This window comes from Syngnathus acus, chromosome 10 (genome assembly GCF_901709675.1).
Source record: "Syngnathus acus chromosome 10, fSynAcu1.2, whole genome shotgun sequence".
NCBI lineage: Eukaryota > Metazoa > Chordata > Actinopteri > Syngnathiformes > Syngnathidae > Syngnathus > Syngnathus acus.
This window is the reverse complement of record NC_051095.1, coordinates 19,411,431-19,436,763: the sequence shown is the minus strand read 5'-3', so window position 1 is coordinate 19,436,763 and position 25,333 is coordinate 19,411,431. Positions and strand designations below refer to the sequence as shown.

At 42.2% G+C, this 25,333-nt stretch overlaps 1 protein-coding gene across 5 annotated transcripts in view; it reads right to left on the bottom strand.

Annotated features, from left to right (window-relative positions):
• Positions 1-4,507: 4,507 nt before the first annotated feature.
• Positions 4,508-25,333, bottom strand: part of fam13b (family with sequence similarity 13 member B) — a 44,810-nt gene continuing 23,984 nt past the window's right edge. The window contains exons 8-24 of one of the 5 annotated variants that reach the window (XM_037261247.1): positions 15,465-15,509; positions 13,648-13,746; positions 13,505-13,571; positions 13,344-13,426; positions 12,780-12,813; positions 12,214-12,310; positions 11,484-11,567; positions 10,946-11,216; positions 10,282-10,423; positions 10,019-10,100; positions 9,523-9,663; positions 7,809-8,014; positions 7,628-7,711; positions 7,449-7,544; positions 6,558-6,907; positions 6,372-6,473; positions 4,508-5,517 (exon numbers count right to left, since the gene is read on the bottom strand). In XM_037261247.1, the coding sequence (XP_037117142.1) occupies positions 5,394-5,517; positions 6,372-6,473; positions 6,558-6,907; positions 7,449-7,544; positions 7,628-7,711; positions 7,809-8,014; positions 9,523-9,663; positions 10,019-10,100; positions 10,282-10,423; positions 10,946-11,216; positions 11,484-11,567; positions 12,214-12,310; positions 12,780-12,813; positions 13,344-13,426; positions 13,505-13,571; positions 13,648-13,746; positions 15,465-15,509 (2,107 nt within the window). In that variant the 3' untranslated portion in view covers positions 4,508-5,393. The remainder of the gene's footprint in view (positions 5,518-6,371; positions 6,474-6,557; positions 6,908-7,448; positions 7,545-7,627; positions 7,712-7,808; positions 8,015-9,522; positions 9,664-10,018; positions 10,101-10,281; positions 10,424-10,945; positions 11,217-11,483; positions 11,568-12,213; positions 12,311-12,779; positions 12,814-13,343; positions 13,427-13,504; positions 13,572-13,647; positions 13,747-15,464; positions 15,510-25,333) is intronic. The other 4 variants (XM_037261249.1, XM_037261248.1, XM_037261251.1 and 1 more) reach the window with 4 other exon arrangements.

The following is a 25,333-nucleotide window of genomic DNA, read 5'->3' as shown; positions in this document are numbered from 1 at the left end:
CTCCTGCATTTCATATTCACAATTATTTTATTGGTCCACAGAATTTTATCAGACCTAAAAAAACAACAACCTAAAGCCACTGAACAAAGGGACCAATGGACCATATTGCATGACTGTGATGTCATTCAGGTTTATGCGCTGCTCTCTAGAAGCCAGCTGGTAACATTTTACTTGGTTACTAATTATACCCCTGAAATAATTGGTCACATGTCTTAAAGGTACTAGAGAGGATCTTATTTAGAATCTTTTTTGTAATATTTCTCAAATTTCTCCCCACATACCACTGACGGACTGTGCCCGTTATGCAACAACGGGGAGATTATGCTTCTCTTGGGGTAATGTTGATTTTATAACACTTATAGTAGTTTTTAAATAACGTGTATGCATATATACGCCTAAATATTGGTATCCAATGTATCTACTGCAATTTCACATTGGATTGCTGGTTTGAAATTTACTGTCAATATTATTATTTTTAATAAACATTTATGTTAAAACTTGTCTGGTGTTTTATTCCTTGTTTTTATATTCGCCAATTAAAACAAAAATCAGACATTTGGTTAACTGCTTTATATGACTATATGTGTAGGTACACCTCAGGGACACTTCAATAGGTACACTACACGAGGTTAAAAGAAAAATAAATAAATAAATAAAGGGTTAATTGCACAACAAAAGCACATCTAGGTATATTCTCGCACCTGGGCTCGAACCAAGTTCTTACCGAGCAAGAGCCCGAGTCACTAACCAGTCGGCTATTTCGACCGGCAGCCTACAAGCACTTGCACTGTTTTGTACAAGTGATGTGCATTCCAGTTCCTAAGAATTTAGAATCGGTTGTGTGTGTTTAACGAGGGTAACTTGGAAAATATATTGGAACGCCGCCCCGAGGACTAGAGCTTGACACCTGTGACCTTTGACCATGATATTTCCCTAATAAAGTGGCCTGTTATTAGGTACACTTGAAAATGGCGGTGTACCTAATGGAGTGTCCGTGTGATTCCCTCGTTAAGCGCACCTGCGTGAAAAGTTTTAGCTCCTACAGAACGTGAAAGGAGCTAAAACTTTTCACGCAGGTGTGCTTAACGAGGGTCACTTGGAAAACATGTTGGAACGCGGCCCGGAGGACTAGAGCTTGACACCTGTGACCTTTGACCATGATATTTCTCTAATAAAGTGGCCTGTTATTAGGTACACTTGAAAATGGCGCTGTACCTAATGGAGTGTCCGTGTGATTCCCTCGTTAAGCGCACCTGCGTGAAAAGTTTTAGCTCCTGCACAACGTGAAAAGAGCTAAAACTTTTCACGCAGGTGCGCTTAACGAGGGTCACTTGGAAAACATGTTGGAACGCGGCCCGGAGGACTAGAGCTTGACACCTGTGACCTTTGACCATGATATTTCCCTAATAAAGTGGCCTGTTATTAGGTACACTTGAAAATGGCGCTGTACCTAATGAAGTGTCTGTGTGATTCCCTCGTTAAGCGCACCTGCGTGAAATGTTTTAGCTCCTGCAGAACGTGAAAGGAGCTAAAACTTTTCACGCAGGTGCGCTTAACGAGGGTCACTTGGAAAACATGTTGGAACGCAGCCCGGAGGACTAGAGCTTGACACCTGTGACCTTTGACCATGATATTTCCCTAATAAAGTGGCCTGTTATTAGGTACACTTGAAAATGGCGCTGTACCTAATGAAGTGTCTGTGTGATTCCCTCGTTAAGCGCACCTGCGTGAAATGTTTTAGCTCCTGCAGAACGTGAAAGGAGCTAAAACTTTTCACGCAGGTGCGCTTAACGAGGGTCACTTGGAAAACATGTTGGAACGCGGCCCGGAGGACTAGAGCTTGACACCTGTGACCTTTGACCATGATATTTCCCTAATAAAGTGGCCTGTTATTAGGTACACTTGAAAATGGCGCTGTACCTAATGGAGTGTCTGTGTGATTCCCTCGTTAAGCGCACCTGCGTGAAATGTTTTAGCTCCTGCAGAACGTGAAAGGAGCTAAAACTTTTCACGCAGGTGCGCTTAACGAGGGTCACTTGGAAAACATGTTGGAACGCGGCCCGGAGGACTAGAGCTTGACACCTGTGACCTTTGACCATGATATTTCCCTAATAAAGTGGCCTGTTATTAGGTACACTTGAAAATGGCGCTGTACCTAATGGAGTGTCCGTGTGATTCCCTCGTTAAGCGCACCTGCGTGAAAAGTTTTAGCTCCTGCAGAACGTGAAAATGTCCAAAATCTTTTCACGCAGGTGTGTTTAACGAGGGAATCTTGGAAAACATGTTGGAATGCGGCCCTGAGGACTAGAGTTTGACACCTGTGACCTTTGACCATGATATTTCACGAATAAAGTGGCCTGTTATTAGGTACACTTGAAAATGGCGCTGTACCTAATGGAGTGTCCATGTGACGTCACAGATCAAACAGCCAATCAGGAGGTGGGGGTGAGGGCGGGTGTGGCACTTTTCACTTTCACTTAAGCTTTTTCCCTAACGAAGTGGCCTGGGATTAGGTACACCTCATGGACACTACAATAGGTACACTACACGAGGTAAAAAAAAAAAAAAAAAAGAATAAATAAATAAGAAAGTGTAGCGAACGATTCGGTGAACGATTCTTTTGAACAAATATTTTGAGTGAACCGATTCTAAATGAGTTCTTAACTGGAATGCACATCACTAGTGCAGACGACCACGTGCTGTCAAGTCGAAATAGCTGACTGGTTAATGACACGGGCTCTTATGCGGTAAGAACATGGGTCGATCCCAGGTGTGAGGTTATACCTAAATGTCCCTTTATTGTGCAATTAACCCTTTATTTATTTATTTTATTTTTTTACCTCGTGTAGTGTATCTATTGAAGTGTCCATGAGGTGTACCTACACGTATTGTCATATAAAGCAGTTAACCAAATGTCTGATTTTTATGTTTTAATTGGCGAATATAAAAACAAGGAATAAAACACCAGACAAGTTTTAACATAAATGTTTATTAAAAATAATAATGAAAGTAAATTTCAAACCAGCAATCCAATGTGAAATTGCAGTAGATACATTGGATACCAATATTTAGGCGTATATATGCATACACGTTATTTAAAAACTACTATAAGTGTTATAAAATCAACATTACCCCAAGAGAAGCATAATCTCCCTGTTGTTGCATAACGGCGCATCCCTTCATGCAATAAAGTTAGCCGTTAGCTTGGAGAAAACGTGCATAAAAGAAGTGGTGTTTCAGTGAGTGGTTCTTTCTTTACATTCTGGCTTACATAGTTCACGCCAGGAGGGAGACGCAACACGTTCACTGACTGATCCGTTGATACACGGGAAGGCAGTTCACCCATTGACTCGTTCGCGAACGGGAAAGTCAGGATTCGTTCCCTCACTGATCCGTTCTCGCGATGAACTGGAAATGCAAATCACTCACTCACTGACTCGTTCACTCACAGATCCGTTCAATTAGTGAACGGGAAATGCAATCCACGACTCGTTCGTGAACGGGAAGTTACGTCATTTTCTTCTTCGTTTTGTCTTACGGCGAGGTGGCACCAGCTTCAATGCGCTATACCGACACCTACTGGTTAAAGTCATATGACCTGAAAAAAGGACGAATCACTTTAGGAAGTGATTCGTTCACTCTCGTTCACTGAAATAATTCGTTCTTTCGAACGAATCGTTCACTCACGAGCCAACACTACCGTCAATGTGCCCAACCGTTCTGCTTTTTCTTTGGGGGGTAGTTGTATTGTTTGATGTATATGTTGTTCCCACGGGATATTGTAATATAGAGAAAAATGTGTGCGTTGCCGTTGTCGACATTACCGTGTGTTTACTTGATTGTTTTTTGTCTGGTGTTTTGCTTAGTTGTGTGTGTTATTGAAGTTAAAAAACAAAACAAAAAAAACAAAAAACGGATCAGTGGGTGGGTGTGTGTGTGTGGGGGGAGGATTCGTTGAACGATTCGTTTAAACGAATCTTTTGAGTAAATCGATTCTAAAGATTCAGTTCACTTCAAAGAACTGAAATGCACATCACTCGTAAATAGGAAGGTGAGCTCAGATCTGGTTAAAAAACCCCATTTAAGAATAAATGTATTTCTTGTAGCCAGGAGATGGCGCTACTACCACGATAAAAACCTGTCTTCAGCAAACTTACTCACACACCTCGAGTGTTTTAATACAGTATCAATAAAAAAACATTTTCTAAAAATTGTTTTGTAAAAAATCTTAAATATGATCTTGGCAATTATACATCTAATTATGTAGCATTTTCATAACAGCTGTTAAGTGTAATGCTGACAATATACATCTGTCGTTAAAGTTTAATATGTACAAAAAATGACGACTGTGGAGCAAAAACGACCAAAAAGCACTAATACTTTATCGTAACTCGGGTGTTTGTGGCGCTAAAAATGGTGACCATGTGAGATAAATGATACACTAAGCATAATGGCAATTTCCCTGGCTGACACACGTGCACACGCATAAAAAAGTTCAAATTCAATGTGTAGATGATCACACACTTTTATTATTATTGCTGCTTTTTTATGGCACAAATAATAGAAACAATAAAACGTGTCATTGTCACTATTTTGTAGCATGCAAGCTTTTTTTCCTTTTAAATCTCTGAAACATCACAGGACAAGCAGGATCACGCAGACACTACGAAATTCGGAAGCTGCTTTGTACACTGAGAAGATTAAAAAATCATTGTCATCACACACTAACAAGTCAGATATGAGAAATCATAGCAATAATTCATAATAAAAAAAAACCCTCAGGCATCAGAAATATGAAAAAAAAATGGACCAATGGGGGTGACCATGAAATAATTTAAACATTGATGACATTCATCCTTTTCGTGGTAGTATTTACACAATGTATGTGCATTATACACACACACATACACACATACATATATTAGTATATGTATATAGTAGTAAATGACAGTAGTCCATCCTTACAACACACACACGCAAACAAACAGGGCTGCATTCTGAAGAACGCTGTGCAAATAACAGTTTTTCTTTCTTTTTTTTTTCTTTAAAACACCTTGATCACTAATGCCTTTGCCTCCAAAATGCTGGCTTTTGTGAGCTTTACAAACTCCTCACAGGACCTGCCGGCAAGAAACCACCACCACTGTGTGTGTTGGGGGAGTTTTGTCCCAAAAACAACAACAAAACACAAAATAATCTTGAAGGTTTTGTGTTAAAAGGACGAGTAAAAAGTTCCAAGGCATCAAGAGCGACAACTCTTTGAGGCCCTGGTGACGACTGCGCAATGCTTGGACTGGTTGGATGCTACACAGGGAGCTGGGGATTAGTCGAGGCGCTGTCAATCAAACGGAGAGTTGGTCAGTTGAGGAGTTGCTTTGTGTTTGTGTGTGTGTCTATATGGACTTGGAGGAGTCTTGTTTGCTGATGAGCACCTCCAGAAGGCGCAGCTTGGCCTTGAGTCTTTTGTAGGCTCCATACTCATCCAGCATGGGCTCGCGGTCCTCCTTCTGCACGTTCCTAATGAGGTCGAAGGACAAAAACAAAATAAAACAAAAAAAAATAAAAAATAAAGCAAATACATTTGATTGTTTTTAAATGTTACTATTAATGCTGTTTACCTTTTGACATACATGTATGACTAATTGAAACCACTGACGATAGAACAACACATTGATATTACAGGGATCCCTCATTCATTGCTGATAACTGGGTCCAAGACAGGGTAGGTGAAAATCCGCGACAGAGTCAATATTTTCACGATACTCACAAAGTCACAAAAACAAACTACCGTTAACGTGTCACGGCTCCGCTATGCTCTCGCCGCGCTGGTCCGCGCAGATCCAATGCGGAAATGCGCGCGCTAACCAGTGCTGATCCCTGCCACCTGTGCTGCTGATTCTGTTGACGCGAATAAAGTGGAAGAGTGGATACGTAGCACGACTACGGGAGGCTGAGATAAAGCGTGGTTAGAACTGCTCTTACAGCTCTAAGCCAATCAGCGGCAAGAATACAGATCAACATGTTCGCATTGGTCTCGTTTCCTCTACCGGCCATTAGTATGCCGTAAAATCATATGGGCATACAAAGCCCCGCGCTCCAAATGACGCCGCAAAAAGCCGCGATGCACCGAAATATTCGCAATATTTAATATTCTTAAAAACCCGCGATGCACTGAGGCCGCAAAAGACGAACCGCGAAATAGCGAGGGATCACTGTATATTGTTTGAATTTTCTTTAGGTACCATGCTTGAAACCCTAAACAAGGCTTGAAACCCTAAACTAAACTAAACTAAACTAACCCTCAACTAAAACCAGGAAACTGGCTTGACACACATTTGAAATGCTTGAAACCAGACCCCTATGTCATGTACCTGCCATTCCGCTCATAGAATTTCTCTTCAAACTCTTTGATGGTCTTCCTCAATTTCTTCTTTTCTGCTCTGGCTTTCCACAGCTGTTCCAGCAGCTCTGGCCTAAGAGGCACATACACAGGAAGTGATGTCACCATCATCTGGACCATGAGTTCTTTGTGTGCGTGCATGCATGCATGTTCTCACATGGACGAGGCGTTGGAGCTGGACAGTCTCAGGTCGAGTGCCATTTTCCCAGAGCCTTCCTCCATCTTGGTCCTCATGGACCCCCCTGCACTGGTTTCCATGGCCATGATGACTTCTGAACCTTGCATTTCTCCTCCACTGCTCTCTCCTTCCTCCTCCTCCTCCTCCTCTTCTTCATCCTCCTCATTGTAGTCTTCCTCCTCCTTCTTGTCTTCCTCTTTGTGGTCATCTTTTTCTCCTGCCACTTTCTGCTCCTCCTCCTCCTCTTTGATCTCCTCCCAGAAGTGAGCCGTCTCTCCCTCGATGATTGGCTGGAGGGTTTGGCTCCGTCTCTTACTGGAGGGAGACACCTGGCGGTGGTGGTGGTGGTGTGGGGGGGGGGGGGGTACGTGTAAAGATGTGGTTATTGTCACTAATGCTAAATATGCTAGGGCTACATGAAAAAGTTCGATTTCATCCCTGCTGGGGAGGCAGTGCTTTAAGCTCTGTCACCTTGCGGTCAGCATGGATTCATAGAACCGTAGCTACAGTTGTAACTTTCAATTTAATATGCAAATTCTAAAATGATGATACAGCTTATGCGACATTAAAGCCAAAGATGCAACAAATTATGACTATAGATTGAAATCATAAAGGTCTTTGGGAACACAACATTAGCTTAGCGAATAGCAGTGGCTTCTTGTGGTCTCTCTGTAGGTGTTCCTTCCCCTCGTCGGCGTTTTGTCATAACGATGCTCATTAGAAGAGATGCTTTATTTTCTGTCATCCGGGGTTAGTAATAGTTACTTAGAAGAAAGGAGCTATAAGTGCTAACAAGTGCAGATACTGATGCGAAAGCTAATCATACCAACTGATGTGAAAATTTTTATTATTGATCCAAACGATACTCACAGTGACCGGCGTGATGGTGACTCTGGTGAGCATCTGCTTAATCAAACGGTAACGCTCGTAGAGAGGCTTCACCACCAGACGCTCCTCGTGAGTCACCTGACACCAAACGTGAAGAGGACCCCTTTTAGCATACACACCGGCCGACTCGGCAAGCCAGTTTGTACTGCACGTGAACTGACCGGTCGCCCGTGCAGGCCCTCATAATGCAGCAGATTCTTTTGGAGGACGGTCTCCTCACAGGATAGTTGTTCTTTTGTCATCTTCTGCGGTGAGCACCAAACAACGGTGTCTATGTCATCTGATGCCACTGCCACTAAGGCTTCACTCCACTAAGGCTGCACTCAGGCTTAAGTGTCTCACCTTGATGTCGTCGGGCCAGCCGTCTTCCTGGCGCTTGCTGGTCACGCGTCGCTGGATGAGCTCCATAGTCTCTTCACGGGTGGGATGTGGCGCTGAGGCCTGCTGCACCGCCGTCTGCTCCAGCGTAGAGCCAAAGCTCTTAGGCAGCGTGTTGCTGCGAGGACGAGTCTGAGGACCCAGCTCGCTTTCGGCGCGCTGTTTGGCATCTGCACCAACGACCAACAACAAGGACAAGACCATGTCGGAAAGGTTCCGAGTGAAACACCGTTTGAGCTTGAGTTGATGTCGACCGCACATGGACAACATGTCAATGTCAACATGTTAGACATGCATGCAGCACGCAACACTGACGCGCACACACACGTGACTCGGTAACATTTCAAGTTGTTGGACCCAAATATTGATATCGTGACGACTCGAAACACGACTGCTACAACCCTGACCTAGACTTGAATCCTTACCTTAAAACTCTAAATTGGGTTTCGACCTTCAGCCATGCTTGCAAACTAATTTTGAAACCATAAGGTGAGCTCTGTTGTCAACATCTCTCGCAGAGATCCAATGAGAGTGTGACGTGAATTCTTGTGGGGAAATGTGGACAACTAAAATAAAAAGCAGGTCAATGCAATGCACGTCCGTGGTTGTGAAAGGTCGCGGACTCACTCATGGCCGTTGACGTGCTCGAAACTGCATGCCATCGCAGTAATGGTTCCAGCAGCAGAGCATCGGTGCACTCACCGCCACCAGAGAGGCGCAGCAGGTGAGAGTGACAGTCACGATTGGATCTCTAATTGCATATCATTTCATCTTGGATCTTTTGCCGTACATATGTATATTTTTAATGAGTCCTTGCGTCTACTGCGGGCTATAAGAGCAGCCTAAATATCCGCGAGAAGCATTTGATGTGGCAAGATAGTGCACTACACCAGGCTTGTATAAAAATGAATGACAATATTGCTTACTTTGGAGTGTGAGAATACACCAACCTAAAAAAAATACCAACCTGGGCAAACCTAATTGTCAAACATTTTATCCCACCCCCCAAAATAAATATTCAATGAAATGATTGATAGCATTATCAATTCTAAAAAGATTGATATGTGGCGTGCAGCGCAGTGTCAATCAGATGACAGCGATGACAAGCCCCCATAGCGCTGACGCTTTATCACCCCTTATGAGATATTCCTGAAAAGCGGAACAATTGTAACACTTGGGCCCTGAAAAAGTGAAAAGGTGGAACCGGGCTAATGAAAAAGTGTCTAATCCTTGTTTGATAACAATGCAAAACCTGAGGATGAACCCTAATCTTAGGCTTTAAACCATAATTTGAAATCCTAACCCTCATTTAAAACCTACCCTGATTTAAACCCCAAATTGGAACCCTAGTTTAAAACAATACTTGGCGAGCCTAAACGCAGGTTTGAAACCCTCATTTGAATACAACGAGAATTCAAACCCTGAGCCAGGCTTGAAACTAGAAATTATGGACAAATGTGCGGGTGTGGTTCTGATGAATTATGTAATTGCTTTGTTATAAATAACCCCAATGACAACTTTAACAGCTTGAATGACATTACACACATGGACTACACATTACACACAGTCACGCACGCGTACACACCCACAGAGCACATGTCCACGTGACGGAAGCGGGATGCTCTCACAGTGCCACCTGACAGTGGACGCATCTACTTACGGGCACTCTGCTACTTACTGAGGTGACACGGGCCCAAGTGTGGGGCGAGTGTGCAATGTGAGTGGGGCGTGGGGGCGGGTGGCGCAGGGTGGCGCCTGTGTGAATGGAGCAAAGCCTGGTGCCTCAGCGTGCTCCTGGGAAAAAGGTGGTGCTGGCGTCCTGGGTCGGTCGGTCGGTCAGTCGAGAGAGGAAGGAAAACGGAGAGCGGGTTCTTGGGTTATTCACAAGACAAATGTGGCGGTCTCCGCCGGGGAGGGAGCGCTCGTCTCGCCTAGGGAAACCGTGAGCTTGGGCGCCACGTGTCGGGTGCAATGATATCCATGGTACAAATTCATGAGTTTGCAATTTCACAGTCGTCCCACTGAAGGGTGGATGTGTGAGAGCCACTGGTTAGTGCTGCATTCATGCAGTGGGCCCGCACGCGTGTTTGTGTCTGTGTGTGGCCATGGCACAAAACACTCGCAGCTCATACGACACACACACATACATACTCATACATGTGAGGAGTGTCTACCTTTGATCTGCCGTCGGATCTTGGTGAGGTCTGTCATCCACTTGAGGACTTTGGTGTTAGCTGCCTTCTCGCCATCAGAAGGCTGCACACACCAAATGGAATGATAAAGACATCATACTTGTGTTACGTAACAGTGAATGTCAAATCAATTGAATTTACCACAGGTGGACTCCAACTTTTTGAAATGAGTAATAATAATAATGGAATGTAGAGAATATGCTTTACATTTTGTGTTTCTTGCTCATTGCGTTTTCTCTTTGTACCTTATAGTTCTTCTCCTTCTCAAATTGCTCCTCAAACTGTTTGATCTTCTTCTTGAGGTGTTGAAGCTTCTTGGTGAGCTGGTGCATCACCGGGTCGCCTACTTTCAGCGCCTCCTTGGAGCCGAACGACGCTCGCCTCGGCCTGAAGAGGATGCAACCGGGTCAAGAGTGAGAAAAGAGCAATTGTGGGAAGTAAAAAAGGAAAGCATTCATGGGCCCATGGAACGCGAGATGTGGAGCCAAAACCTCCTTCCGCCAGTGAGAGCATTGAAGAGGAAATGTGGCTGGGTATTCCAGCATCATAATGATGGTTTGGTATAGTTAGCTTTGAAGTAAATGTTCACAGCATTATTAATCATATCAAGTAATCTTATTATATTATTTAAATAGTTTTTCGTTTTTCCATCTGAGCCAGCGGCATATTGCAGCAACAAAAATAATACATGATATAATAAAAAATAAATTAAAAACGGAACACCGTAATTATTAATTGCAGCTCGTTACGGACCCACCTTGAGCGCCAAATTATTAAAAGAACTATACAGTAGTACAAAATTCACAGTGGAAAAAAGTACATTACTTTCTGCTTACTTGACATAGGTTATGGAGTTCAACCAGGAGTTACACCTTTAGTATTGTCTTTTTCTTTGGCCTGTATTTTCACCTGTGGGCTTTGGTGGGCGAGGTGGCGTCGGCATCCTGCTGCAGGAAGTGCTGAGCGCCGTGCACGCCAAAGTCCAGGAAGCGGCGCGCCAGGTGGTGTGGGTGTGAGCGAGAGGATGAGGGTGAGGCATCCTCCCGCTCGCCTTCGCCCTCATCCCCGTCATCCTCCAGGTGCAGCAGGGGGAGGGGAACCATGCGGCCTGCAAGGGGGGACAACTGGGCCTCGCCGCTCTCGCTGTCGTTCTGCCACGACTTGAAGGCCGGAACCGGTTCTGCGGGAGGACAGGAGTGGAGGACAGCTCTTACACGTTCAGTTGGTGTGTTCAGGCGATACGAGAGGCTTTGAACAGTTAGGGCGGGACCAGAAAGGGAAATCTGCCAGGGGTAGAAGAAAAAGGAAGAACCAGGACAACTAACAAAGCCCTTTCACAATGTTCCCAGTGGGCAGCAGGATGGGAGGCAGAGAGGATGGAGGGGTGAAGTCGTGTTGGTCGGTTGGGTAGGTGAGAGGTTGGGTCTCATCTGAAACAACCACTCACCTTGGCCTTCTTTCTGTAGGTGCATGCATGAGAAGTCTATGGGAGGAACGTGGACATGATGGTGAGGAGATGTAGGAGGTGGTGCTGTTTGGATGGAAGGAAGAGGAGAGGAAGAGGAGGAGAAGACGAGCGATAAGCTCAACCGGCCGGCAACATTCGGTCATTGCAAAACTGCGCTCTGCCGTGTCATTACAAGCAATCATGGGAGGTCATTTAATGGGCCTGTCTGACACTGTAACATCATTGACAAAGATGAGCAGCGGTATACATATACGTATCTTGGTAGTAAATTATTTTCAGATAAACTTTAGTTAAATTGGCTCACTGATTAAATATCTTGTGGCTTTTCTTTCAAAGGTAAGTAGAAAGTGAGATAAGCTTACAAAGCTTTCCTAAATAAAGAAAGTTACAAAAGGAGTGGGAGGATGCGGCTCAAATAGTCCATCTGGGCTCTGGTCTCATGACAGAGCTCACTTTGGCTATAACCGACTGTTAAAACCAAACCAATCAACCTTGCTAACTATTGGCCAGTAGCCAATGTTAGCACCTGCCGCTAACATGCCGCCTTAGAAAGTGAAGGGAAACATTAGTAAGCACGAATTGGTGAGCTTTTTTCAGCAAATACTTTTTATCTTACACAGTAAAAAATTGCAAAAGGTAAACTGATAAGAGGCTGGAGTTCACAGCACAAGGATGATGAGTTATGTCTTATGTATGTTTAGTCACACACCATCCCATTGGTGGTCGGGGAAGAGCTGGATGTGGGGGGCGTGGCCCCTGCTTGACGTTTGGCTGGTGTTGGCATTCTGGTCGCATAAAGAAGAGTCCTGGAAGGTGAGAAGAAGGGAGGATGTGTGTTACTTCACGTTTTACGCTATGTTAAATAAAGTTACATGTTATGTTATGTGTTCAACTATTGGTATGTTATGTTACACGGTGCTACATGTGTATTTCTAGCATCACATGTGGGATGTGTTACATTGCGCATGTCCTTTGGTGTGCGTTAACATGTGATACGATATGCTACATGTGTTATGTGCATTACTGATGAACTGTAACTGATGAAGTTACAAAACTGTATGGTGGGTGTGGTTACATCACGTGTTACATCACAACTCACACTTTTTGATACACATGATTTGTTATACGCTCGGTTGCATGTATTCCGTTAAATTCAATGTGGTACAATAATCACGTCGTGTGAAACGTTACATGTGTTACATGTTTGTTCAACTTTGTTACGTGTTACAATATGCATGTTGCACTCTTCATTGTTACATGAGTGAGTTAACTTACACAGCTTATGCTGTCACCGGGCTGATTGTCCGCACTGAAAGCAAAACACAAACACATCCAATGAACTCACTGGCTTAGTAGAACATTGAATGTCAAAGTATTTTCCAAAAGTTCTTTTGTGGCCGAGAGGAAAAAAGTATTATGAGCGCATACATGTCCAAAGTCAAAACACATTATTATAAGCCGTTCTTGTATTTTGACAGTGTGAACATGATTTTTAATGTTCAGTTTAACTTGCCTTATTGGAATCACATATTCATTCTCCTTGGTGGTGGTACTAACCACCATGACCAAATGATCACAGCAGCCATGACGCGTCATCACGAGTGAGTCACAACGCGGCTCAGCCGATCAATTAGCTTATAAGCTAAACCATGCAGAGCGGTAGGAAGCGTAGAATGACAACACAAATGACTTTTTGTTAAGTTTGCTTCCTTGGGACGCTTGTCTGTAGCCACGCAATTTGTAAACATGGGTGATGTTAACTGCCAGCGAAGCCTTCAGTGTTTCTGGCACGCGAGAAACGCTGTCCAAACCGAACCAAAAGCAGCAATGAACCTCTACCTGCAGACGTTGATGTTGTTCTCGAGATCTCGGATGGTGTCCAGCTCCATTCCCGAACCCTCCTCCAGGGGCCCAATTGCATCCTGGGAAGAACAAGTAGTAGATGCCATGAACACTGCGCGTCTTCATTCAATCAACACTTTAAAGACTTCCACTCTCACCTGCGTGTCTTCCTGGTCTACTTTTTGCTGGCACTCAGCAGGGCAACCAGCAGGCTGCGCTGTGTCACTGAAAGAAGGTTAAAAGGATAAGGGGAATGTGTGTCACATAAAGGTGGGTGTATCAAGTTGTGTTGGTCTCTCACTCTTGCTGGCTGTCAAAGTTGCTGAGGTCCTGGTCAATGGAGGACTTGAGATCAAAGAAACGCTGCTCTACCGCTGCCCTGATGGTTCGCTCGATGATCCTGAAGACACAATACACCATTTTTTCCTTTTTTGCACATCGTGTTAAATATTATGTTACGCGTTACATTTACATCTGGTACACTTGTAGCGATATGTTGTTAGCATGTGCTGTAACATAATGTGTGTTATATTACGTGTGCTATGACTATGCCAGGGGTCACCAAACGTTTTACATGAGCGCTACTTATGTGCTAATCAATCGAAACGTTTTATGGGAGAGCTACTTGTGTACCAATCAGGACAAAGGGCTACCCCATTTGATACCCCATTATCTATCTGAAGTAACAAATTTGCTCAAACTACCTTTAATAATAGTAGTTACGAGGCAGGACACATCAATACTTACTACTTTCACCTTCTCTACTTAGTGCGTTTTCATCTTCCATAAAAGACACTCAAATGCTTCTGATATCAATTGTTTTCGACATTTACTTTCAAATGCACAGTCAAGGTTCCTTTTCAGACAAGACATATTGAATGTTTTGACCAAAATCTATTTTAGGGTCGCCTCTTATGTTGGACCTTTTGACACTAAAGAAAGAGCCAAATCAGACTCTAAAAGGCAGGGTCGCACCGCTTGTCTACCTACGCACCTTTTTTGGACACTTGAGCCTTAAGATTTACTAAGATTTTGGTGCGTATTATTTATCGTCCTTCTCGTTTACTTTAGCTCACAGGCTTGGTACACGTGATGGAAACGTGCTGTTCCAATACTGTGTACGCAGCTGTCTGTAAAATACCATGTAAAGCCTTCATTTAAGACTGGACTTGACCACGCGATGCAAAGGCTGACAGTCATGCGAGTCTTTACCCTGCCCCTCCCCTTATTTTGCAAGGCTCCCGCTTCCAATCCAACACATTTATAGCCGTCTTCACGTCACTGACTCACTTCCGTCGCACCTTTGACCATACTTCTCCTTATCACAGAAATATGATTCAAATACAAATGCTTCATATTACGACGGTGAGCAAGAGGACATTGTGGTCAATATGATAGTGATATTGTTGAAAGTAATGCGGCTGGATTAACATGTTCCTGCTTCTGACCTAACACATTTATTGCCGTCTTCACATGTCATTGACTCACTTACGTCGCACCTTTGACTTTGACCATACTCTTCCTTAATCACCGAAATATGATTCAAATACAAATGTTTCATATCATGACGGTGAGCAAAAGGAAGTTGTGGTCAATCTAATCATGATATTGTTCAAAGTAATGTGGCTGGTTTAATGGGGTGAATGGTGGAGGGCTCAAGCAGGGGTCATGTAATCTTTAAACCAATGTGGCTAAACAGTATAAAAATCTCAGGTATATTCAAGCATAGTTAGCCACGACACTGCATATTAATGTGGTGGAAAAATAAAACAGAAACTTATGATAAAACATTCAGAACATTTTTCAACAGAATTCAATTAAAAAAATGAAAATATTAAAACCAATTAAAAATACTCAGAAAATATGGAATGATAAAAAATACAAAAATATTAGAAATCAACAGAAACCATTATAATAGAAAATACTACATTATAACAAAAAAGCAAAATTATTATATACACAAAAACACACTAAAATGAATAATGCCAAAATATAAGGCTAAAAACATTCAGAAACGCTAGTTAAATGATATTACAAATAAAATTGGAAGATAATATAAATAATCGGTGCAACTGAATTATACCATTGGTGCGTGTCTACGTGTGCATGCATACTCACTCTGCAGAGTCAGCAGGCAGCATGGGCACAGGAGAGAGATGGGAGCTGCAGAGAGAAGAAAAAGAAGACCTTGTGCTTAGAACATCCTGTTCTCGTCGACTGCCATGACAGAAATTGAATGACCTTGGCGAGTATGTGTGCGCGAGGGAGTCAAAACAGGAAACTGAACAAGGATGGTTACAAGGATGCTCACAAAGGCAACATAAGCAAAGTCAGTGGCGCCACGCTCGGCGGGCACATTGTTATTTGGGCTACTGTATTGATAGTAAGATATGAGACTGTGTGTAGGTGTGTGTTCGCTAGCTATTGACGTCAGATGTTCTTTCTAGACAGCTGAGACATGACTGTAGAGGGTTGCAAAGGAAAACCGGGGCACATTCCAGGGCAGCACGTTTATGTAACACAAGGACAGTGATGTTAGAGCAGTGCACAAGTTCAAGTACACACTCAAGTCTAGGTGTGTGTGGGGGAGAGGGGGTTTAAAGAAAAAGTTGATCATGAAATACATTTCATCCACTTTCAATAGCCAGCAAAAATAGCAATATATGTGTACAGAGGCACACTTACAGAAAAACTATAAAAGGTGCACTATTTTGCTGTATGAAAACGGCTGCACAGACAATTGGATGAAAAAAATATTTGAAAATAACAAAATAGACAATTGGATAAAAAAATATCTGCATATAACAAAATAGACAAAAGGTCTACATGCCAAACAAAAACAGGGAAATAAAAATACAAAAACAGATAAAAATATATTGGATGAAAACTAAAATATTACACGCAAAATATGAACATTTTAGAAAAGTCACAAAATATTAGATGACTAATAAAGATGTATGTAGTACTTTCAAGGGACTCAAGGATGATTATATGTGGAACAAAGTGTTAACTGAAAAAATTACGCGCGCGCACGCACGCACGCACACAATGTATCACATTTTAACGAGGTAATCTGAACGTGCAATATAAATGACCTCTTATGTACATACACTGCTCCCCTCTCCCCCAGGGGATGGATTAAAATCACACGGGGATGGGTTAAATGCAGAGGACAAATTTCACCACACCCAGGTGTGTGTGTGACGATCATTGGGACTTTAATCTTTTTAATCTTTAAAACATAGGACGCCTAATTCACTTCCGGCCATAATAACGGTACATCAAACATCTTGCCAGCAAAGCTCACATCCTGAAGAGAGTTTCGCTCCGTTTCTAGGGACCACATTAACGAGCGCTAGAACGTTACGTAACCCGTGATAATGTGCCATCATGACACTGAGAAGGACTCAATGACATGTCCTTGGGGGCCTCTCGACAAAGCTAACTATTCTATTAAATTCACCTGTGGGGTAACACGTCAAGACTCTACGAGAGTAGAGTCAAAATAGTGTTCCAACATGCAAAATGTATTAGACAGTAAAAGCAAAAAGACACAATTAATTGAACCAGTCCCACCCAAATAGTTTTCATAATTTCCTGTATTAATTTGTAGCATTATTAGGCCACATACTACCGTAATTTTCGGACTATAAGTCGCGGTTTTTTTTCATAGTTTGGGTGGGGGGGCGACTTATACTCAGGAGCGACTTATATGCATATATATGGTTTTTTTTCACTTTTTTGGGCATTTTATGGCTGGTGCGACTTATACTCCGGTGCGACTTATAGTCCGAAAATTACGGTATGATCCCCAAAACGTCAAATATGACTTTGAACACTACCCTGACAAAAAAAGCCTTACACATGATTTGATAGTGCACTTGTATGCATCCAAACTCTCTGTAATGCAAGCAAAATTTAAATCCTCCTTGACATGCAAAGTTTGTCTCTGAGTAAAGCTGTTACACTTCAAGATACTTCCTTGGATCCATTGTACTATTTTTCTATTTCGACACAGCTTTGGCATCAATACAGTTCAGCATTAGCAATTATGAGGATGAATGTCCGAGATATGTTACAATTCTGCATCATTCCCAGATGACATAGTGCATCATCAAATGCTTGTTTTACTTTTTCTTTGGATTTGTTTTCAACCAAGTGAATTTTGTTGTGCCCCATTGCTGTAAATGCGTCTCAATTTTGCCAGACTGTCAACCCCGGACCGAGTTACTCTGCACATGACTTGGCAGTCAGGAAGGATGAAGACTTATGGGTACTTTAGTAAATTGTAAATGGAGTGCACTTAGGCGCGGTTCACACTGCAAGGCAATTCCAATTTTTTTTGCCCATATACAATTTTTTCATGCAGAGTGAAGAGTACAATTACGATTTTTTTTTTTTTTTAAATGAAACCTGGGCCTCTTTTGTATGTAGATCTAATTGGGATCTGTATGCGGATCGTCTGCATTGTAAACGCTCATCCAAACACATCCGACCGACCAAGACGTCACCAAAAGCTCCATGTGTAAGGTGAGAGATTAATGCAGGCCCTCGAGGAGCTGCTGTCAGCAAGTAAGCAATTATGACTAGGACACATGCAGACACGTCATAAACTAATCTGTTCGCTGCGTGTGAGGCATTCATTGCCTTTCATTGAAAGAGGCAACGACAATGCTCTGAAGCCGGACTGGCAAAACTTTTGTGCTCAATAAACATGTTTGATTTATAGAATGTACAGATGGGCCATGCCATACGGAGATGAGGATAGAAAACAAACGTATGTAGTTACTTCGAACAATCTCTTTTTATTTTATACAGCGCTTCCACAACAGCTGCGGCCGTAAGAGAGCGCTTTAGAAAATATATAACATAATACAACAGAACACATCACATAAAACATTGGCAATAAAACCAATGTAACTACTCCTCCAGATGCCTTGATGAAAGGTACCATGCTACAGTAGTATAAATATCTAATTTTCCAATTGTTTCAGGCTTACAACCTAGGACAAAAATGAGAGTTGTGCACTGGCCACAAAAGCGGATGAAAGGCAAAAGGCTTGCAAAATGCTCAGATTTGAATTTGGCGGCTTGGTGACACGACTCATTATTCAAATGAGTGTTGATTTCGTGGCTACAGGTGCATTCAACTCGGGAAAAAAATTGTTGAAATCTCATGCAGTGTCTAAAACTCTGCATCAGCTGCCAGTCTCAGAGATGTCGAAGAATAAAAGGCTTTAATTTATTTTGGGAGTAACTACTATGCATTTTAAAGGCAGAACCTTTTTGTGTTTGGGCACATTTCTGGATGCCTTTATCAGCTTGAGCTTTCACACCCGCAACAAAAACGTTTTGGAATTTTAAGCATGAAGATGTGCCGACGTTTGCGTTTGAAATAAATAATCATGGGGCACATTGAGAATCAGCTGGGGTACATGGCTTCGTTCGTTCCTCTCAGAGTGCTCGCTGGGTGGTGACAAGGCCACGGGCAGACTACAATAATAAGAATAAAACAATGTTTTACTCATAAATCTATTATAATTTTATTATTCAGCCCACTACCTAATAATAAAATTTCTCATTTTACAAACTGCAAATCAACTGACCAATTATTTGAGATAAACAACTAAGAAATTATAAAAACTATAATCTATTATTTGATAACATTGCTTTATATTAAAATAATTATTGGATGAATCAAACGTGTTAAATATGTATCTAATATCACATATTGTGCATATACAATACAGTATTTTCAATTTTCGTTTTCACAATAAATTAACCAATGAGAAATTCATTTAAAAAATGAATGCATACATTTTAAGGTAAAAAAAAAACAACCAAATGAATGCAACAAATATTACAGGATTCTTAATAATGTAACTCTTCATGATCTCATACAAAAAATAGCGAAGAAAAAAATAATCACTTTGCATTCATACTTGCGCATAATTTATAATGTCACATCGTTCACTCCTGAGTTATGAGACTGATGCGTTTACCTCTGCAGCAGCACATCACAGGACATCCTCATGGTTGCTGTTAGCACTTTTTACAACGCTTCTCAAAAACAATCACAGCAGCGGAAACAAATCTAGAGCTGAATTTTGCGTCTATTTGCTGGTCAGTCAGACCTCCTGCAGGGTGAACAAAATCCAGCTGCTGTTTTCAGGTCAGCACCCGGCTGCATCCTACATCCAGCCGAGGCGGTGGCGCTGCCCAAGTAAAGTCCTGACGTAACCAGGCAACAACACCAGCAGCCCAGGGGGAGGAGGAGCAGAAATTGGGGAGGGAACTCAAGTTGTGTAAGCCAATCAGAATAGAGAGAAGAGTCGCAGGCAGGCAGCGACAGCAGGAGTTTTTCGGTTTGCTTGCCCACTTACGCAACAGTCCTCGGATATTCAGTGAATGAGTGACAGGCACAAAGAATCTAGGATGGTTGAACTAAAACAAACTAGGCTGGGTCATACCATCTTTGCAGACAATACATTTTGGGCATCTTTTTTGGGAACTTTTCCTGTACACATTGGCCTGCAGTTGAATTGATCCGACACTGGTAATCAATTCAAATACACTACTAGAAAACGACTTGTGAAAAACAATTAAATAAAACTTTTGGTTTTCTATATTTAAGTTAAATTAATATACCGTATTTTCCGCCCTAAAAGGCGCACCTAAAAACCTAAAATTTTCTCAAAAGCCGACAGTGCGCCTTATAGGCCAGTGCGCCTTATATATGGACCAACTGATGAATTTGTTGATCCATACTGGTTGTACACAGTGCTCTGCCAAACTGTTTCAGTACGTTTTAGTACGACTAGTAAATTACAAGGTCGCATCGCTTCCCAGCATTACGGCAACTGTAGTCAGGGGGCGTCACCGAATAGCTGTTGTACCCGCGAGGCTATTTCATGTGAAAATAGGCTGCTCTGTTAATGTTTCGAGTAAATCTACTGATCGATATGGAAGGGAAACATAGGTAAGTAGTACCAATGCGTTAGATCGAACTTTAGTCAGTTCCGATCATTTTATAGGAGATCGTTTGAGAAACGCGATTGTTTACACTTTGCTGAGGCTCATGGGAGATTGCGAGCTGAGGCTCGTGAGACTTTGCGGATGGCTAATGCTATTGCGATAGCTGCTATACGTACCAGGCTATTTCATGTCAAAATAGGCTGCTCTGTTAATGTTTCGAGTAAATCTACGGATCGATATGGAAGGGAAACATAGGTAAGTAGTACCAATGCGTTAGATCGAACTTTAGTCAGTTCCGATCATTTTATAGGAGATCGTTTGAGAAACGCGATTGTTTACACTTTGCTGAGGCTCATGGGAGATTGCGAACTGAGGCTCGTGAGACTTTGCGGATGGCTAATGCTATTGCGATAGCTGCTATACGTACCAGGCTATTTCATGTCAAAATAGGCTGCTCTGTTAATGTTTCGAGTAAATCTACGGATCGATATGGAAGGGAAACATAGGTAAGTAGTACCAATGCGTTAGATCGAACTTTAGTCAGTTCTGATCATTTTATAGGAGATCGTTTGAGAAACGCGATTGTTTACACTTTGCTGAGGCTCATGGGAGATTGCGAGCTGAGGCTGGTGAGACTTTGCGGATGGCTAATGCTATTGCGATAGCTGCTATACGTACCAGGCTATTTCATGTCAAAATAGGCTGCTCTGTTAATGTTTCGAGTAAATCTATGGATCGATATGGAAGGGAAACATAGGTAAGTAGTACCAATGCGTTAGATCGAACTTTAGTCAGTTCCGATCATTTTATAGGAGATCGTTTGAGAAACGCGATTGTTTACACTTTGCTGAGGCTCATGGGAGATTGCGAACTGAGGCTCGTGAGACTTTGCGGATGGGTAATGCTATTGCGATAGCTGCTATACGTACCAGGCTATTTCATGTGAAAATAGGCTGCTCTGTTAATGTTTCGAGTAAATCTACGGATCGATATGGAAGGGAAACATAGGTAAGTAGTACCAATGCGTTAGATCGAACTTTAGTCAGTTCCGATCATTTTATAGGAGATCGTTTGAGAAACGCGATTGTTTACACTTTGCTGAGGCTCATGGGAGATTGCGAACTGAGGCTCGTGAGACTTTGCGGATGGCTAATGCTATTGCGATAGCTGCTATACGTACCAGGCTATTTCATGTGAAAATAGGCTGCTCTGTTAATGTTTCGAGTAAATCTACGGATCGATATGGAAGGGAAACATAGGTAAGTAGTACCAATGCGTTAGATCGAACTTTAGTCAGTTCTGATCATTTTATAGGAGATCGTTTGAGAAACGCGATTGTTTACAGAGGGCTCGTTGGTTATTGGCTAGTGGATGCATACCGCAACCCTAGTCAACCTCAGTTTGATGCAGTATAGCTTCTATTTTATGCGCCTTATAATCCGGTGCGCCTTATATATGGACAAAGTTTTAAAATGGGCCGTTCATTGAAGGTGCGCCTTATAACCCGGTGCGCCTTTTAGGGCGGAAAATACGGTACATGAGATATCTTCAATAATCATTTTTGCTCGAGAAACGTATTTATCTGTAACCAATAGTCTTTGCTCCCAAAAAAACGAAGTCTGCATGATTTCACAATTGCGGTAATGTACATTATACCGCCCCGAAACCATAACTGGCTTGGGAACAAGGGTAGGTGAAAATCCACCGTTGTCAAGTGACGCCTGTAATATTTTCATGGGCTACATGCCTGGGCAGAGCTAGGTGATAAATCAATATTAAGACTTAAGAGAAAACTACTGCTGCACTCTGCAATAACACCACAAAAAGTCACTCGATTCGTTGTTAGACAAGTGGCCTGAGGGGTTCATTGAGAAAAACAGTCGGTCTGTTATTGTTCTGACGTTACCACCGAAGACAGAAACTTCTGCGTGACTGCTAGCTTCTGTGGGAGTCAACACTGGCGCATGCATTTTTTGATGTCTCAACGAAAGGCCACTGAACTCTTAACTGCGAAGAGAAGCAATAAAGTCAATCTTGTCGAGCTTCTGTCATAAATTTGGTAACTCCACTTTCTGCCTGTTCAGCTCATTTTTCTCGTCCTACTTCTGTTCCCAATGTAAATAATTAACTGCAGTTAAGTAAATCACAAATAAACAGTAGGCAGTGGTCTACATTTGACCAACATGCACTGTTAAACGTCACCCACACATCAATTAACCATCTTAAGCACATGTAGGGATATTCATAGGCCAAATTTTTAGTACAGTAGTGAAACTTGGTAGGATGTAGTATGTGTAGTACCCAAAAAGTATGGTCAAACTGCATGGTGAAATACTGACTCACTTCGAGAGTCATTTTTCTTCAATTTACAATCAATCCCAGATTTCATTGCTTGCAATATCGCAGACATACTGCAGAGATAAAATAACGAGTGAGATTTGTGAAAGTATTGTGAGTGATGAAAAGTACCCCTCGCGCCCACTTCCTCTGTGAAATGACAACACACCCATTCATTCCAGACCTCTTTCTGCCCTTAAAATGCATCAGCGTGAAAACAATTGTTACCAATAGGTTGGCATAATATCACACACAACACCGTTGAATCGAGTCCCACGCTTTATGTAATAAGTTATATGTAAAATCCACATTAGTGCGGTAAGAGAATGGAAAATGCCCCCTAAGTGAAGTAAGTTGTGTAAAATACAATCAAGGACAATGAAAAGTGTAATACACCCAAGTGTAATGAGAGTCAGTGTAAAATTCACACTTGTGCAGTAAATGAGCAAATAAATGAACAGTTACAATGTATATGTATGCTATGAGCCCTCATATTTTTTAGACGGTATATACAAGATTTTAGGTCAGGACTACATTGGATGTTTTTTGAAACAATCTAGATTTTAAACTTCAGTGAGAAGTGGTGTGGGATGGAAATGAAAACCTTCCTATGAAGGCAGAGCGCTACCAGAAAGTAAGGGTCAGAAGGGAGATGGCTCCGATGTTATCTGGGTCAGTTAGCGGATCTCCTTACACGCAGCGAGGAACCAGAGCATCGTCGGGAAAGTTCAGCACACGAGGATGGGATGCAAGCCAGGGTGAGAAGGGGGGGGAGGTAAAGTGGGGGCATAAGGTGGTACTTTTTGGCAAATGTCCGAGTTGTCCGAAACTGACACTGTTCCTTAGTGTGCGCCAACCGCTGTGCTGTGGTAAATTATCCCACTTAAGGGCGAATATTTCCAACTGTTGGCGAAGGTAGCAAAACGTGCATTCACGACAGGGTTGGTTCAAGGTCGCAAATGTTCAAACGGATGTCAGACATTCGCCAAAGCTTTCAGTGTTTTTTCTTTTCAAAAGGAAATTTTGAACACTTTTCAACACCTGTGCGACAAGAAATGTACAGGCGAACGTGTTTTCTAACCCTGAGTGAACCCTGACAAAATTGTATTACCTTCGAAAACTCACAATTACGTATCTGCAGTTTATTGTGGAATGTATCTTTGTTGCATGTATATCATTGATGTATCGTGACAGGCAGAACAACTAAATGGCCTTTCACTAGATAGCTGAAGGACCGCAGAAGCAGCTATGTATTCAACATGCTTAGATTATACACAGAGAAAACATAACTGCAAGTACATTGTACATCATTTCAGTATACAGTGGTACCTCAATATGCGACTGCTTCGACCCACACGCTTTTCACAATGCAGCATTTTTTTTTGTTGGCGTTGCGAGCAAAAATGGGTAACAGGAGCTACATGGTGGCAGCAAACTGCACAACAAGCAGCTGTTTTGCAGACAGTGAACAGTTCTTCAAAAAGATGCAAAGTGCTTTTACAGCCACTCCTACTTCAAGTTTACTGTAAAACTAAACACACACAAAAATTCAACCATTTATTTAAACAAACAGCATAATTTTGCCTGACTCGCATCTTAATGCAATATTGAAGCAAAATGCCATAAACAGGCTAACAAAATTAGCACTGACGCGTCAATAACTATAACTCTTGAAGCAACGGATATCAGAACCCAATCAATGCAGCAACATTTGTCAATTAACAATACTCCCAGAATGATATTCATCCTCTGTAAAAAAAAAACAAGAATATTACTGCAGACTAATATACAATGATGGCGGCAACCGCTCAGCTCATCTTAAAAGAACACTTCTCCCTTATATGCTCTACATACTTTTGGATAATAAGTAGAACTAGGGTTCTGTAAACATTCTAGTTTGGCGGCGTGCCATGAGAATTTGCAGACGCCAAACATGAGCTTTGGCTTAATAGAGGTTGGGAAACACTGCTGTAACCGTTTCGCCGTATGACATTTTCCGCATGCGACGCAAATAGGAGGCCTCCCATTCCACGCTGCAGATTATGGCGGGGCAATAAACACGTGTCGCGAGGCTTGCACACCAACATGCTGGTCAACATCGGCCTGTTTTGAAGAACGACTCTTCAACAGCTACAGACCCTCAACTTTGCATATGCAGTTGCTCTCGCGTTTCACAAATAGAGTGTTAGCATGCAGCGAGTGGTAACAAAAGTCAAGTGTTTGTGTGCAGCTTGACTGACTGAGGTCTGTTTTCTTCTGTTGCCATGCAGACAGCACAGTATAGTCAGTCTACATAATTAGCCGGACTGAAAAAACAAACATAGCTTGATTTCTTTTTTTAAATAACAAAAAGAAATTTCTAATAGTTTGTCATGTTACTTGACTGTTGACCAGCATGCTGATGTTAAAGCCTGGCAACACGTCGTGTTTATCGTACTGCACCATTGTTGTTAGCTGGCCGTGTCCACGCATGTTCACGCAAGAACTCTGATAACCGCATTATCATTTCAGGTAAGATATTTGTGTATTGTTAACAGAGGAACGCAAGGGCAGGATTTTGAAATGTATACACGCTCAGAAGACTCAGATATCAAAACTGATCTTTTTCAGGCTGTCAAAATTTAGGTTCTGTGTGGAAGAAATGTAGAAATGAAATTTTGACCAGGCCTTAAATA